Raw genomic sequence first — 17,567 nt, 5'->3', positions numbered from 1 at the left:
ACAAAAGGCTATCCTTATGTTACATAATTCTGTACATAGTGCAGAATTATGTAACATGTTGGAAAATGTTTACTGTCCCTTTTCATATAGGCATTCTACTTATTCCGTTTATGCAGTGAAACCTATAATTAAGATTGTTTATTTTTTTTTGAGCGAATGTCAATATCAACTGTTTGTGACTATCCGTTATTGTATATCTCTGTATGCACAAAACTTCTCTTTGTTATTATTGAAATTCTAATCAAAATCATTATAACAAAACAAAGTATGAGCATAGGTATTCAATAAAACAAGAAGGGCACTTTTGCTTATATTGTATACCCATGCTTATATGGATATGTCAGCGGAGTTTGTAACCTTGCTTTGTCCCTAGCTGGCCTCAGTAGAGGTGAAAAGATAACATACTATAAAACAAACTCAATTTTTCTAACAAAATATGGCAAATTGAATTTTCTTAAAAGAAAGTCAAAATAAAACTTACATGATTCAGATAGAGTATGAAATTTTAAGCAACTTTCCAATTTACCTCTGTTATCTAATTTACTTTGTTCTCTATGTATCCTTTGCTCAAAAGCATACCTAGGTAGGTTCAGGTGCATTAATGCACCACTAGGAGCAAGCTGCTGATTGGTGGCTGCACATATATGCCTCTTGTCATTGCCTCACCCGATGGGTTCAACTAGCTCCCAGAAGGGAATTGCTCCTCCTTCAACAAATTGGAAAGTTGTTTAAATTTAATCATGAAAGAAAAAAATTGTGTTACATGTCCCTTTAAGTTATGCGTTTGGATTGTAACCTCCAAATAAGGCTGAAGGCAAATGATAATAAGAGTCTAGACTAGAGAAACAATTACAACAGCAAGTGTTAATGTATCCATAAACTATTAAAACTTGGTTAGTATATTACTTCAAAGTAATACCACACAAAAGTCTTGCAATTCTGTCCCTTTAAGAGTTATTGCCAGTATATAGAAAAATATATATTCCTTTTAATTTGTAATACAATTGTATGTAAAGTATTCACAGTTGTCATTGTGTGTTGTTTATAAATCCTTTACTGAACACACCAGTTTTGTGCATTCATAAACTGCCTCCTGAACTGTAGATTTCAAAGAAGAAACCATGCACTATACTACAAAAATAACTAGCAGATCCAAACCATTGCATATATTACCCTACCTAAAAAAGTCTAGCTTGAATAATCTTTATGATATGAATAGGTTGCCAAGGAAATATCAGCTAATATTTACTGAGTTTTCTGTAATTCTCGGTTAAAAAGTATGGCTGCTTAATATTGATATAAAGTGCTGGTAAATCCTAGCGTTTCAAAACTCTAGGACTTACCAGCAATAAAAATAAATGCAACCTCAAGTCATCAGTTTAAAAAAAAGTATGTTAAAAGTACCACGGCAACGCTCACTTTTTTCATTGAGGTGACGTTACCACCTCTTAGCCAATAGCAGTGCTAGCCATGACAATTTGGTGGCCATTAACCCAAACAGCAGCCACATAAAAATATGCATAACAAAATACATGAAAGAGATATTACAATAAAGTATTTCACTTATATTTATACATAATGAATGTAAAATAAAGGGTTATGGTATAAAACAAGGTAATGGACTGGATAAGTCTCAGAGCCGGAGGTGTATGTTTATGTGTGTGTATTTGTATGTATGTATATATGTACGTATTTATATTGTGTATATATGTGAATGTATATAGATATATGTGTGTGTGTGTATGTATGTGAGCAGTGTTTTTAACTTAGATTTCAAAAAGCAAAACCATAGTATAAAAGTTAGGACATTTTTTTGTCAGGGAGCCCCCAAACAAGTTTATTCTGTGAGGGATTTTGAGCACCCACACTATTTGACATTCAGATGTTAGTGCACCCCGGACTTTCACTTGAGTGTAAAAATATTACTCTCAACTTGTAATTAGTGCAAAAATAGAAACTATATTGATTTAACTCTATTGATGTTAGCACGTGTTTTTTTGTGCTCCACTTGTAATTTATCTCTATATTAGATGGGTTTTCTCTATAGGTTTTCAGAACACAATATTGTATGGAAAGCAAGAAAGAAAGAAGCTAGTTTCTAGTCAGCAAAATGTGTTAAATATGTTTTATAATATAATAAAATAGGTTTTATAATTTATTTTCCTAAAAACAATAAAAATTGGTCTTTAAATGATAAATGATTCATTTAAAGGCAACAAGAGCGAACATGAAGAAGGAAGAGAATATTTGAAAGCATTAGCTATCTGTGAGGTTACAGAAGAAAATATTGTTCCCTGAGTTCAAGGAAATATTTTTTTTTAGCTTTTTTCTTAATTACTTTATAAACTCTATAGTCTGATATAATTTGGGTAGCAATTATTTTATTTAACTTGCTTACATGCTGATTCAGATAATCCTTCAATACTTTAAAACACTAAAAAACAATTTAAAAGTTTGAATCCTAAAAAAAAAAACAATACATAAAATAATTTATCACTTCTATTATTTGCATAAAAAGGGTCTAATTGATATTTTGTATCTGTTTCAAGAGTTATTTGTGGGTGATTTTGAGACAAGTACAGTGAAATGACAATTGTCTTCAAAGCATTTTGTTATCATTATATTATTATATATTATATTTGTATTTCATAAATACATTTTTTTAAGAAAATGAAAACTCCAGTTCATTGTAATTGTTGGCATTAGTTTTGTATTACTTGATAAAACAAATCAATATAACACCACAGGGAGTGTTTTCTAAGCAAAATAAATACAGTTTCCCATATCCATTTCAAATGATTTGCAAGTGCCTTTGAGGGGTTTTAAAGTTAAGGTTATCCTAACTTGCTTGAAGTCCATTACCATTTGGTTTTCAAGTGGCTTTGTGCGACCTAAACTTCACCAAAACTTTGAACTGACAATTTTTTTGGAGATTTTACATTTTTGTACTTTTTTGTTCCAACAACTTGACTTTTTAAAGTCCAGTTTAATGGCCATGTCATGGCTATTTGCAAGCCTTTATTTAAATGTTACATGTTGTACATTCTAAGTTTAGATAACAAAAATGATTGTTTTGTGATTTCCTTAAAATATTTTTAAATATTGCTCTGATCGCATTTTAAAACTTTACATTAGTAAACACCTAACATAAAAAGAATTTATATTATACTTACAAATAAATGTTCAGACATTTCAAAAATGTAAAATATAAATTTAGCAAATTATAATAAAAATGTTGATTTCATATGTTATGGACTGATATTATTGATGGAAAAAATGCATTAAAACATTTTAGGCAGTCACCATAAATAATGAATCAATAAGCTGCTACGTTTTACTTTCTAATTGACTGCTAATATTTGGCTTCATTATAGGAAATCTTCCTTTAAAAACCCGAGGAAATTGGTTGTTTACAATTGGTTGAGTACAAGGAAAGCAGTTTCCTGGCATTTTTGTAATTTAGTTGGCTTAGTTAATTCACTCATTTGCACTTATATTGAATTGAAACGCCATATAAAAAGAAGCCAAAAAACGACTGAGTTAAATAAAAAAATGATCAAATGGCAAATTCTAATGGGTTGAAATTAAAGTTTATATTAGTAAAAATCAAATTAAAAAATCCACTAAATAAGTTTACTCCAATATTAAATTAAGCTTGTGTTTATTTACCTTTTCATTCCATTTAATTCACGTATTTATATAGAAATATTACTGAATAATTAACACTAAAATAAATATCAGGAATTAGATTGGAAGCAGAGGGGATTTCCAAATGAAAAAAATGTCATTAATACTTGATTACTTGTCTAAGATGTTAACCCAGATGGCCTAAGTACTCTGTGTAACTTGATACTTCTAAAACACATGCATTCTCAGAGGATAACATTACTTTACTTTAAATTTTTAATAACATTTTACCAGTAAACTCATCCAATCTCCAATGATATGTTAAGATCACAGTGAATACTTAGCTGCACAATAAGACTACCAACAATGGGGGGAAAAAAGAACAAAAAAAAGGAAGAAATCAATTTCTTTTTTTTTTAACTCACCCAAAATAAAAAGTTGAAGACAAACATAGAGTATTTCAAACACTTGCTCACTCCTGCCATTTTGCCAGATGAATCAAATGGTTTGTGACCGTGAGTCGTCTTTATGAGTAGTGCTGCAGGTCTGGTTAAAACCTACACTGATGACAAACTTGTACTACAGTGAAAAAGGAGAAATGCAAATAATTCAGTTTATTAAATATTAACCATGGTATTCAAAGTATGTCAACTGGTAACGTCTCTGACTGTATCAAACAGCCTACTCACTAATAAAAGATAATACATTAGGTTTCACATATTTTGCTGATAACATGGACATACATCAATTAAATAAAAAACAAAGAACTCAATGCTGATAGACCTGCAGAATTATAACACATTTTCTGTACCCTATTAGCCAAACTAGATTCCTTTATTAATCATAATGCATTTATAAACAGATGTTAATTACTTACAATTAACATATAATTAAACTTTACAAGTAAGATAAGATAAAATAATTTTAAAATGTAATAATTATAGTAATAATATATATCTTGCTTTTTTCCAGGTCAACCTCAGTGTTTTTTTTACATGCATTTCATTTACACAGGGGAGTCAAAAATTAGAGATATTATTCTTTAAAGGATTGTGTCTTGTGTTTTTGTATAGCTATGTCAATGGAAAAGGGGGATATCTGTTGGGAGGAGCAGCAAGTGGTTTGCACAATCACAGCTGTGGGTGTCATAGGTATCAATTGAGAATGTTGTAAGCCCTGTAGCCTGTGCTAAATCTGGACCTAGGGAGAATGGTTCTTAAAGGACCACTAAACACAGTAAAATTGTATAATCAGTAAACACATAACAAAAAGACAATGCAAAAATCACTTAGTTTGAACTTAAAGTAAGTAGCAGATTTCTTTCTAATAAATTTTAAAGTTAGTTCTAGTTTGCCTCCCACTGCATCATGTGACAGCCGTCAGCCAATTACAAAATGCATATACTTATATCATGTGAATCTTGCACATGCTCAGTAGTAACTGGTGCCACAGAAAGTGTGCATATAAAAAGATTGCGCACATTAGGAAATGGAAGTGAATTGGAAAGTTTTTTTTTTAAATTGTGTGCTCTATCTTAATCATAAAAGTTTAATTTTGACTTGAGTGAAAAGGTAATGAGAGGATAAAGAGCAAATCAGAAGAATATTGTGAAAGCGGAAATATGAGTTTCATTTATGTTCCTGTTATCCCATTAGATGTAAGAATGGATGATGGCAATTAGAAGAGAATCAGATGAAAGAATAATAAATAGTGAAGAATAGTAACTAGTGGGAGGGTTGCAGGGAGGATGGAAAACCAGAGTGTTTCATTTATAGAAAGGGAAACAGATTCCTTCTTTACTCAAAAGTGTCAATCAGATATCTCATTTGCTCAATAAGCTACTATACTCTTAATTCTAGATGTTATACCTCTGTTTAGAATGCTTTGCTAAAAGAAAGAAAAAATAAATTTATTTTCTAAAAACGTCAACTGAATTTTCGGAAACAACATTGCCAGGGGTAAAATTCCATATCCTTTGTATTCTTACTATAAAGAACCCCTTTATGCTGCGGTAGGTAAAATCTTGATTCCTTGGCTGTCAGTGGATGATCGGGGATGAACAGGACATATGATAATTGCTTTTGCTTTTATGGGTACATACAGTATTTCACAAAAGTGAGTACACCCCTAACATTTTTATAAATATTTTATTATATCTTTTCGTGTGACAACACTGAAGGAATTACACTTTGCTACAATGTAAAGTAGGGAGTGTACAGCCTGTATAACAGTGTAAATTTGCTGTCCCCTCAAAATAACTCAACATACAGCCATTAATGTCTAAACCATTGGCAACAAAAGTGAGTACACCCCTAAGTGGAAATGTCAATATTGGGCCCAATTAGCCATTTCCCTCCCCGTTTCAAGTGACTCATTAGTGTTACAAGGTCTCAGGTGTGAATGGGGAGCAGGTGTGTTAAATTTAGTGTTATCAATCTCACACTCTCTCATACTAGTCACTGGAAGTTCAACATGGCACCTCATGGCAAAGAACTCTCTGAGGATCTGAAAAAAGAATGGTTGCTCTACATAAAGATGGCCTAGGTTAAAAGAATATTGCCAAGACCCTGAAACTGAGCTGCAGCATGGTGGGCAAGACCATACAGCGGTTTCACAGGACAGGTTCCACTCAGAACAGACCTCGCCATGGTCGACCAAAGATGTTGAGCGCACATGCTCAGCAGCATATCCAAAGGTTGTCTTTGGGAAATAGATGTATGAGTGCTGCTAGCATTGCTGCAGAGGTTGAACGGGTGGGGGGTCAGCCTGCCAGTACTCAGACCATACGTCGCACACTGCATCAAATTGGTCTGCATAGCTGTCATCCCAGAAGGAAGCCTCATCTAAAGATTATGCACAAGAAAGTCCGCAAACAGTTTGCTGAAAACAAGAAGACTAAGGACATGGATTACTGGAATCATGTCCTCTGGTCCGATGAGACCAAGATAAACTTATTTGGTTCAGATGGTGTCAAGCATGTGTGGCGGCAACCAGGTGAGGAGTACAAAGGCAAGTGTCTCTTGCCTACAGTCAAACATGGTGGTGGGAGTGTCATGGTTATGGCCTGCATGAGTGCTGCCAGCAATGGGGAGCTACAGTTCATTGAGGGAACCATGAATTCCAACATGTACTGTGACATACTGAAGAAGAGCATGATCCCCTCTCTTTGGAGACTGGGCTGCAGGGCAGTATTCCAACATGATAACGGCCCCAAACACACCTCCAAGACGACCACTGCCTTGCTAAACCGTTTTGTTGCCAACGGTTTAGACATTAATGGCTGTGTAAATAAAAAGAGAGAAGCGCTCAACCTGGGAACGAACAATAGCATAATAGCTTGTTCTATGGCTAGTTACCACCCTAGAAGCAGCCTCTATTTGCTCAATATGTGCCATTCACAGAGAAGAACTTTCCTGTAGCATATCAGTCTGAGTCTGACTTAACAGTGCAGTCCAGCCCCGAAATACCAGGCAATCCCTCTCTGAACGAGAGAAACAGCAAAACCCCAGACGTACGTTTCGGCCTATTGTGGGCCTCGTCAGTGAGGTGCAGCCATATCCCTCTAGGCACACTGAGCAACGGGTCCACGTCTGGATTCCCGCATCACACTTAGGGAGACTTCCCCAAGTGTCATAATTTGCATAAATAAAAAGAGAGAAGCACTCAACCTGGGAACGAACAATAGCATAATAGCTTGTTCTATGGCTAGTTACCACCCTAGAAGCAGCCTCTTTTTGCTCAATATGTGTCTTTCACAGAGAAGAACTTTCCTGTAGCATATCAGTCTGAGCCTGACTTAACAGTGCAGTCCAGCCCCGAAATACCAGACAATCCCTCTCTGAATGAGAGAAACAGCAAAACCCCAGACGTACGTTTCGGCCTATTGTGGGCCTCGTCAGTGAGGTGCAGCCATATCCCTCTAGGCACACTGAGCAATGGGTCCACGTCTGGATTCCCACATCACACTTAGGGAGATTTCTCCAAGTGTCATAATTTGCATAAATAAAAAGAGAGAAGCGCTCAACCTGGGAATGAACAATAGCATAATAGCTTGTTCTATGGCTAGTTACCACCCTAGAAGCAGCCTCTTTTTGCTCAATATGTGCCTTTCACAGAGAAGAACTTTCCTGTAGCATATCAGTCTGAGCCTGACTTAACAGTGCAGTCCAGCCCCGAAATACCAGGCAATCCCTCTCTGAACGAGAGAAACAGCAAAACCCCAGATGTACGTTTCGGCCTATTGTGGGCCTCGTCAGTGAGGTGCAGCCATATCCCTCTAGGCACACTGAGCAACGGGTCCACATCTGGATTCCCGCATCACACTTAGGGAGACTTCCCCAAGTGTCATAATTTGCATAAATAAAAAGAGAGAACCGCTCAACCTGGGAACGAACAATAGCATAATAGCTTGTTCTATGGCTAGTTACCACCCTAGAAGCAGCCTCTTTTTGCACAATATGTGCCTTTCACAGAGAAGAACTTTCCTGTAGCATATCAGCCTGAGCCTGACTTAACAATGCAGTCCAGCCCCGAAATACCAGGCAATCCCTCTCTGAACGAGAGAAACAGCAAAACCCCAGACGTACGTTTCGGCCTATGAGGTGCAGCCATAGCCCTCTAGGCACACTGAGCAATGGGTCCACGTCTGGATTCCCGCATCACACTTAGGGAGACTTCCCCAAGTGTCATAATTTGCATAAATAAAAAGAGAGAAGCGCTCAACCTGGGAACGAACAATAGCATAATAGCTTGTTCTATGGCTAGATACCACCCTAGAAGCAGCCTCTTTTTGCTCAATATGTGCCTTTCACAGAGAAGAACATTCCTGTAGCATATCAGTCTGAGCCTGAGAGATGAAAGACACGAGAGTGCAGCGTTCCTGGCAGCGTCTGCAGACTCGGCAAGACAACCGGAAGTGACGCCGGTTTCAGTGTAGTCTTTCCATAGGGAGCCAACGGAGTGCCGTAGCAGTGGCGAAACCAAGCCACTATGTAGGTGCAGGAAAAAGAAGAAATGCAGGCACTGCTGAGGATATCTTAAAACGGTAAATCTTTATTGGAGTAGCAATTAAAAAGTGAACAGCTACAACCGCTGTAAAGATAGCAGGAAAAGGTACAAAACCGGCAAAAGGCAAGGCTGGGGAGAAAAATAGACACAGAAAAATGTCTGACTAGTTTCGAGTACAGGCTGTACTCTTATTCATAGACATGTCTATGAATAAGAGTACAGCCTGTACTCGAAACTAGTCAGACATTTTTCTGTGTCTATTTTTCTCCCCAGCCTTGCCTTTTGCCGGTTTTGTACCTTTTCCTGCTATCTTGACAGCGGTTGTAGCTGTTCACTTTTTAATTGCTACTCCAATAAAGATTTACCGTTTTAAGATATCCTCAGCAGTGCCTGCATTTCTTCTTTTTCCTGCAGTCTGAGCCTGACTTAACAGTGCAGTCCAGCCCCGAAATACCAGGCAATCCCTCTCTGAACGAGAGAAACAGCAAAACCCCAGACGTACGTTTCGGCCTATTGTGGGCCTCATCAGTGAGGTGCAGCCATATCCCTCTAGGCACACTGAGCAACGGGTCCACGTCTGGATTCCCACTGGGTTTTGCTGTTTCTCTCATTCAGAGAGGGATTGCCTGGTATTTCGGTGCTGGACTGTACTGTGAAGTCAGGATCAGACTGATATGCTACAGGAAAGTTCTTCTCTGTGAAAGGCACAAATTGAGCAAAAAGAGGCTGCTTCTAGGGTGGTAACTAGCCATGGAACAAGCTATTATGCTATTGTTCGTTCCCAGGTTGAGCGCTTCTCTCTTTTTTTATTTATATTAATGGCTGTGTGTTGACTAATTTTGAGGGGACAGCAAATTTAGACTGTTATACAGGCTGTACACTCACTACTTTACATTGTACAAAAGTGTAATTTCTTCAGTGTTGTCACATGAAAAGATGTAATAAAATATTTACAAAAATGTGAGGGGTGTACTCACTTTTGTGAGATACTGTATTTGTATAATGTAATCAAATCCCCTCATAGATGCCTCTTTTCCAGAGTAAATAATTGGAACCTTTCTAGTCTTTAATTATAATGTAGATCTTCCATTCCCGTCCGCTCCTCTGCACTTTTTTTTACATTTTTATAATGTCCTTCTTGAAAACTAGTGGTATGATATAACAGGCAATGGATATGTGGATATGGGGACAAAGAAGGGCAAATAAACATAAACAAAGGGAACATAAGTGAAATAAAAAAACAGACATTAAACAGGTGTAAATATTTGTTGTATGGAGAAAGATTAGTCTGCTCCATTAACTTGTAGCTGGAATGTGTTAGCATCTGCATTGCTAGTATAGAGAAGTCTTAGTTTGTACATCACTGTATATGTCTTGAATAATAAACTTCTTTAACCCCTCAGCTAAGGAACAGGAAACACAGGATATTTTTTCTCTTATTTCATGTTCCCACTCCAACTCCATTATGTTTTTAAACAGTATCGGTAAATATACTTAACTATCTCCTGGTGACAAAAAACAGAGGTAAGTGCTCATCACCATCACACCTTCTTGCCATCTTTGCTGATTTTGACATCATAAAACAAGACATCTTACTTAACCACTTGCAGGATGTTTGGGGTTTGAATAGTACAGTTCCAAGATGAGTTGCATCATTCTTGTGTGACATATCGTATTATCCAGAAAACCTTTCTCTGTATCTGATTCCTTGGCATGTGGTGTCCTGTCGGGCTCCATCTTTTCTCTTATGTTATTTGCTGTGTATGTGCTGGGAAATATCATAGGTCCACATGGTCTACACTATCACTGTTATGCAATGTACTGTGATTGAAGAAGTCTGATAACAATTAAGATGCAATTCCAAAACTGCAAACCTCAGAAGAAGTAAAAAACCTTAGTGCAATGCTTTACAATTAACATTCCCTAAATCATCAGGTGTCAGTCAGAGCCTCATTCTCTCATCTATAGAATAAAGCATTGATCAATTACCTGATTCCTACAGGGATTTAACCTCATTTATGTTTTGGTGAACATTTGTACTATTGCAATGCACTTTATAATGGCATCCGTAAAAAGCTACTCCATCACTCATTTAGTTACTACTAAATACTACATCAAGGCTTCTAACTGGCCAATAAAAATCTTGCCACATGACAATAAGATCCTTCATTCTCTATCTTGGTTGATTATACAAAGGTGAATAATATTCAAGAATGGCCTGGCACCATGCAAAGCACTATATGACCATGGATCCATTTACCTAAAAGAGCTTTTGGCACCCTATATCATAAAATACAAAAACTCTAGAAATAAAGATATTGTTGCTCCCTGATAAATTAAACCAAACTCAGCTAACCTCTAAATTACAAATTTCCCAAAAAAGTATTTGTAATATAAACAACAGTTTTTATATAGCCATAGGAGGTAGCACAAAAAAATGCAGGTTTGTAAAATAATATCAAACAGATTATATGTTGAATGTTATGTATTAATTTATTACAGGATATTTAAAAACGAACAATATAAAATATACTAAAAATATTATGCTAAAAATAGAAGATACCGGTATCTGTTTAAAAAGGTTCCTTAAAAATGACTGATAAAACACATATCATACATCATTCACTCTATCTAAATGAATAATAACATGGAGCTCTATATAGACGGATATAGTTTAATTCCACGACAAGGTAACATTAGTAAATATTTGCAACAATATCTCTTAAATATTTACTGTGGGATTGACAGCCAGATTTAATTATTAATAACAATGTCTCTTAAACAATGATAATTGACAAGTGTCCCAGATCTATGTTTGGTGATCTGTGATTAACTATCCTTTATATTTGTAAGGCGTTTCTTGTCTGAGGTTATTTTTTGGCAGCACTTATTCTGTTGTTCAATAGTACCAAATACAGTTTGTAACAATGTCTCTTAAACCACTATTAGTACTTACAGTTAGGAATACCTTCGATGCGGTTCTGTGTTTGTAGTATCATCCGTTACTCCTTCAAAGAAATTGTCACAATGTCATGTGACCTAAGGTTGACTAATCACAGAGATAATAGCTCTCCTGTGTGATGAGAAATGAGCAGTCCAGGTTCCTTTGAGCGCTCAGAGGATCCACTTTCAAAAATGCGGCAATATTTCTCCTGTTGGTGATGCGGGCAAGTTTTAATATGTATCACCCTCTTTTTTGCAATCCTTATCAGCTGTGTCAGTCACTCTTTAGCCATATATGAGGGATGAAGCAAGAAAGTTTTCTTCACTGGTCAGATTCAGCAATCTACGCGTTTCGGCTGTAAAGCCTTTATCATGACAAAAAGATCCTTCATTCTCTATCTTGGTTGTTTATACAAAGGTAAAAAATATTTAAGAATGGCCTGGCACCATGAAAAGCACTGTATGACCATGGATCCATTCACCTAAAAGAGCTTTTGGCACCCTATATCATAACCTACATTCTATGATCAACAAGTGCCAAAAGTTCACCAAAAATGTGGGCTTTAGACCATGCTGCATCACTGTGGAACTCTCTCCCCTGCACAATGAAAGTGGTTATTTTCTGCAACGCTTGTTAGGAAGCAGCTGTCTTGAGGTGATGGTGTTAAATCATTCAATGAGGATTGACAAGCCCTGCTCTCTTGTGATTGGTTGTGCAAGGGGAGGGGGCATGCATGTAAGAGCCCCCTGAACTCATGGGGTAGGTTGTGCAAGAGCACATCTGTAAGAGCTTTTGCTCATGTAATGTCACCACAATGCCTACAGAGTCAGACAGGTTCCCGGCAGCAAACCTTGTCCACCCAGCAATTTATAAATTGGTCACATCCTTCTTTTCCATAAAAAAATGGCAATCTAATAATAAAAAAAAAATTTCAACAAGAAGATACATCACTTTTTTGCAAAGGAACAAATATGATACATTTATCTGTATATATAATGTATATGAATTATAAATAAATTATATACCTAAAAAGAGAAGAAGAAAATGTGTTTTCCACCATATTGTATTAATTAACCTATAGTATTCTTAGGAAATAGTAGTATATACAGGACTGTACTAAAGGTCAAGTTCATTTTCACCTTTTAATCAAGTTTGTGCTACATCATCTCCATGAATGTAATCCTCCTCTCTGTACTGTTGCCTAATATATTGCACTTTATAAACAATAATAATAATAATAATAATAAATGTATGAACCACAGTGTTAGGATTTATCAAAGAGTTAATATAGCTTGGACATTTGAGGAAAAATTGAAGTGTTAAGTGTGATCTCCTTTGTATTAAATATCAGGTATAAGAATGAATTGCACATTGTTTTAATTACTGACTGACTATAAGATCATGAACCAATATGGCGTAGGGAGTGTGAGAGAGAAGAGGAAAAAGGTCTCATAATATGCATGAGTGAATTAGCAGCCTGAAGCCCAAAGTGAAAATTATTCTGATTACCTTACAAAGCTGTTCCTGGTTTGTAGGAGGGTTTGAATATTCGGTAGCCAGAAGGGAAAGGGGAGCATAAGTAACCCGCAAAGCTAATTCTAAAGTGCAAGAGTGATTGAGTAGTTTGAAACATAAAAGGAAAAAAAAGTTCCTGCACGTAGCTAGTGAGCATCAGCAATATCACATGCAAGGTCACAAGCACATAATAGTTATGCAGGTATGTAGTGATTGAATATCAAAAAGCGCCTGACTAGAGGCTATGAGAAGTGGGTTAATTCTTTAGGGTGTGTACTCCTATCAGGTGCGTATGTTAATACAAACCAATATTGTTTAAAATATGAGTAGTCTTGAAAAAGGCCTAATTGAGAGGCCGAAACGCGTTGACAGAATTTGGTGAGCATTATTTCATTATTTATTTCATTATTGTAACAATATTGCACTATGTTGTTTTATTGTTTTTAGGTTTTATGAAGATAAAGTCTCTTACTACAGATAAACTACCCAAAATAACACTGCAAAAAGCATTTGTCAGAAAGGAAAGGAGGATTTGAAATCATCACCAGCAACACCACATCCACTTTTGAAACACTAAATAACTATTGGATAAAGGATTTGAACCTTATATATTTTTATTTATACACACCTTTTTTCTAATAGATTCTCCACTATCACCAATTTTGGATTACAGAATATTTTAATTTTTAATTTTTAATTTTTTAATTTTTATTTTTGATCCACATATTTTTGATTTTTAAGTCACATACACAATTTTTATACACCGATTTTTTCACTTATTTCATTTTTTCCACATTTTTTCACTGAGGAGGACACATCATTTAAGACATTTTTTATTAAGGAGGACATATTATTTAAGGGACTAAAGACAAATCAATTGATCATCTAACTGGTGCAATACACCTGCACCACTTTTCAAGGATTTTTAAGACAATGAACATCTTTTAAGGGATTTAATTATCAACACATTATTTTAAGGTCATTATAAAGTAATTTTATACTAATTCTTGTTTTAATATTATATATTTGCTATTTACTGTTACCCATATTTTTAACTAATTGCCAACACCAACAATTGTTATTCATTGTTTAATTTTGTACAATATTTGTAATATGTACATGGATCCATGTTTTTAACCAGTTTTGATTGTATGTAGATAATAAACTTGTTAACTTGTTACCCAAAAAAATTGTTAAAATTGTTAGACTACCCATATTTTAAACAATATTGGTTTGTATTAACATACGCACCTGATAGGAGTATACACCCTAAAGAATTAACCCACTTCTCATAGCCTCTAGTCAGGCGCTTTTTGATATTCAATCACTACATATTCAATTCCAGGGGTAGCTAGGTACCCCATTATCATAAAGCATATTGAGATATTTTGAGCGCTGTAAGATATCATCTCATAAATTAGTTATGCAGGTATGGACTGGCAATTATATAAAAACAATTATATGTGTATAATAAAATAGTGAGATAGAGACTCATTCAGTGTCAGTTTAATAAAGAATAAAAACATTGTGAGATTTTTCTTAATGCACATAGTCACAGGGGCATATACACTTGTGATATAAATTATTTGTAGAAAAAAGAAAGCATATGCAAACAATAGAATAGTATTGATAGTTTTCTTTTTAAAATATAAAAGGCACACTTGCAAAGTAAATAAAGCAACTATTGTTCTACGTTTCCCAGCTGGTGCAACATCTAAGGTGTGTCTGTGTTCCATACAATACAAGGAATGCCCCTTTATTGAATATTACCTGACCATGTGGCCATGATTAGACAACACTGTCTTTTGTACTCCTACTGTGACTAGATCACACAGGTTTTAAACTAGAATATCAATACTATGAGTCTGTACATTGCTTAAAGGGACATGAAACCCCCCAAAAATTATTTAATGATTCAGATAGAGAATACAATTTTAAACAACATTCCAATTTATTTCTATTATCTAAATTGCTTCAATCTGTAGGTATTCTTTGTTGAAGCAATAGCAATGCACATGTGTGAGCCAATAAAAAGAGGCATTTATGTACAGCTACCAATCAGCAGCTCCTGAGCCTATTTATTATATGCTTTTCAACAAAGTATATACAGAGAAGGAAGCAAATAAGATAATAGAAGTAAATTAGAAAATGTTTAAAATGGCATGCTCTTTAAGAATCATGAAACAAAACATTTAGGGTTCCTGTTGATTACACACCTGTTCTAATTACATTCACGTAGCAATATAATAATTTTAACAAGATTTTAAAAGGTGGTGTGTGAGTTTACTTCACGACATTCCACCTCAATAAAGGTTGAGACATAAGAGTATGTTTATGCTTATTAAAAAAGGGTGAATCAGCAAGATCCATTGCGTATGCATATGGTAGCATATTTTAAACCAACATTTAAAAGCTTTTACATTTGCATGAAAACACTGATAGCTCTGTAAGATACAAAATAGGGACTGGGACTATTCAATGAAGCATATGTCCTCTAATATAGTAATCTAATTGTATACACCAATAATAATGTTGCTAATTAGAATATAACTCATTATTTAGATTCACTGTGGGTTCTTTAATTTTAATGTTCCATCACCTGACTTACTCATCACCAATTTCTCTTCTATGTGTAATTACCTATAATAAGACAATAAAAACTTTGCTACATTATGTTTACAAAAGTTTAAACACCTTCATATTGTGAAAAAAAACCTTATTAGATAATTTTTTGGCAGTTATCTTGATTTACTATCATCTCACAGTAGTTTATTCATTATTATCTATTATCTGATATTAATTTAAGGAGCCTGAGTAATAAAATGAATGCCCCTGTTTAACTTATCAAATCCAATCAAAAGACTTTATATTTTGTGGGGTTCTGTAAGAAAATAGCTCAGGCACAATGTCCTGTGAATGGCGGAGCAGTGGAAAAGAAAAATACTTCTTATGGCAGCCTTATCTGAGGTTTAAATATTGGTGAATTATATGATAAATTGTGTAAAACTACAACTGCAATTTCAAAAATATTCATTTCTGTTCCACTATTTATAGCAAATCTCGTACAGTATATTAAAGGGATACTAAACTCAATTTTTTTATTTCATGATTCAGATAGAGCATGCAATTTTAAGCAACTTTCTAATTTACTCCTATTATAAATTTTTCTTTGTTTTCTTGCTATCTTTATTTGAAAATGAAGAAAATGTGATGATAGGAGTAAATTAGAAAGTTGCTTAAAATTGCACGCTCTATCTGAATCCTGAAATAAAAAAAATTGGGTTCAGTTTCCCTTTAATTTAAGCTTTTTTTATGTTATCTCTTTAAAAATTAAATTAAAAACTAAAACGTGTCCCTGGAGAAAAAAATATACATTTTATTGAATAAAAATTCCAAAAAGAAATTACACACAATACTATATTAAGGGCTAGATTACAATTGAAGCAAAACATATTAGCATTACTGAGCATTAAAGAGACAGTCTACACCTTTGTCATCTTAAAGTCTTACCTTAGATTAAGATGCAAATATCTCCTGCACCTCTTTCTATATCATGCAGCAGGAATGGTAAATATATTTATTTTAGAATGAATATTGTTTCTGGCCAGTTTGAAATGGTTGCCAAGCTCTACCCCCGATGACATCACGATCTGGGCTGCATCTTTGCACTCTGCTGAATAGAATTGACAGTCTATTGAATCCAACTAGTGAGCCTTTAGTGATTGGAAGCAATATGCAGCATAGATTATGATGTCATCAGTCAGTGGAGCTTGGCAGCCATTTCACATAGAACTTATATTTTGCTCTCAGATTACAAAGTTATTTTTTACCGCTGCATGAGCAGATGCACTAAATCCCACGCATAGACTTCACTCAGGGCAGCCAGCTAAATTCAAAATATAGCTTGAGCACTAAGTCTATAGTGGAGTTTTTTTGTCGAGTTCTGTGCTATACTATTAATGATAATGATATTCTTTAGGTCCTAAATCGCACTTTATTTTAGAACGATATTTTAGATTGCATTCAAGTGCAATACCTAACTCCCCTCTGGTAATACATGAGCAATGAGCACGCTATTAGAACTTCTTGCACTATCCATTAAAAGTATAGGGCGGCGGAGAAAGTTTTGTTGAATTCTCTTGTAATGCCAGATTGTCCATTACTGATTGCGCAGCCGCTCCATTTGTAATCCAGTCCTAAGTGTGTAAAGAAGTGTGTGTTCATACATTACACTATCATAGCGTTCCATCATATGCAATTAAATATTGGTATCAGATTATGTTCAATAATAATAACATTTAACATAAAGAGGATTAATAAAAGAGAGTGGTCTAATGGTCAGATACAGGATATCATTATTGCATAATGATATTAATCAGTGTTTTAAGTGGTTGCCTTGTCTGAGACATCTGAGTTTTCTACTGTGAAATGTATCTACTGAATGGTACATTCCAGTCTTGTTAAAAGGCCTGTT

The 17,567-nt window shown here is 35.0% G+C and overlaps 1 protein-coding gene across 1 annotated transcript in view; it reads right to left on the bottom strand.

The window, feature by feature from the left end:
* The window catches only part of TSPAN8 (tetraspanin 8), a 203,838-nt gene that overhangs the window by 80,510 nt on the left and 105,761 nt on the right, over positions 1 to 17,567 (bottom strand). The window contains exon 3 of the mRNA XM_053719791.1: positions 4,053 to 4,206. Coding sequence (XP_053575766.1) covers positions 4,053 to 4,112 — 60 coding nt within the window. The 5' untranslated portion in view covers positions 4,113 to 4,206. The remainder of the gene's footprint in view (positions 1 to 4,052; positions 4,207 to 17,567) is intronic.

The sequence above is a fragment of the Bombina bombina genome, chromosome 6, assembly GCF_027579735.1.
Source record: "Bombina bombina isolate aBomBom1 chromosome 6, aBomBom1.pri, whole genome shotgun sequence".
NCBI lineage: Eukaryota > Metazoa > Chordata > Amphibia > Anura > Bombinatoridae > Bombina > Bombina bombina.
Note: the sequence above shows the minus strand (reverse complement) of the source record. Positions and strands in the feature narration are given on the sequence as shown.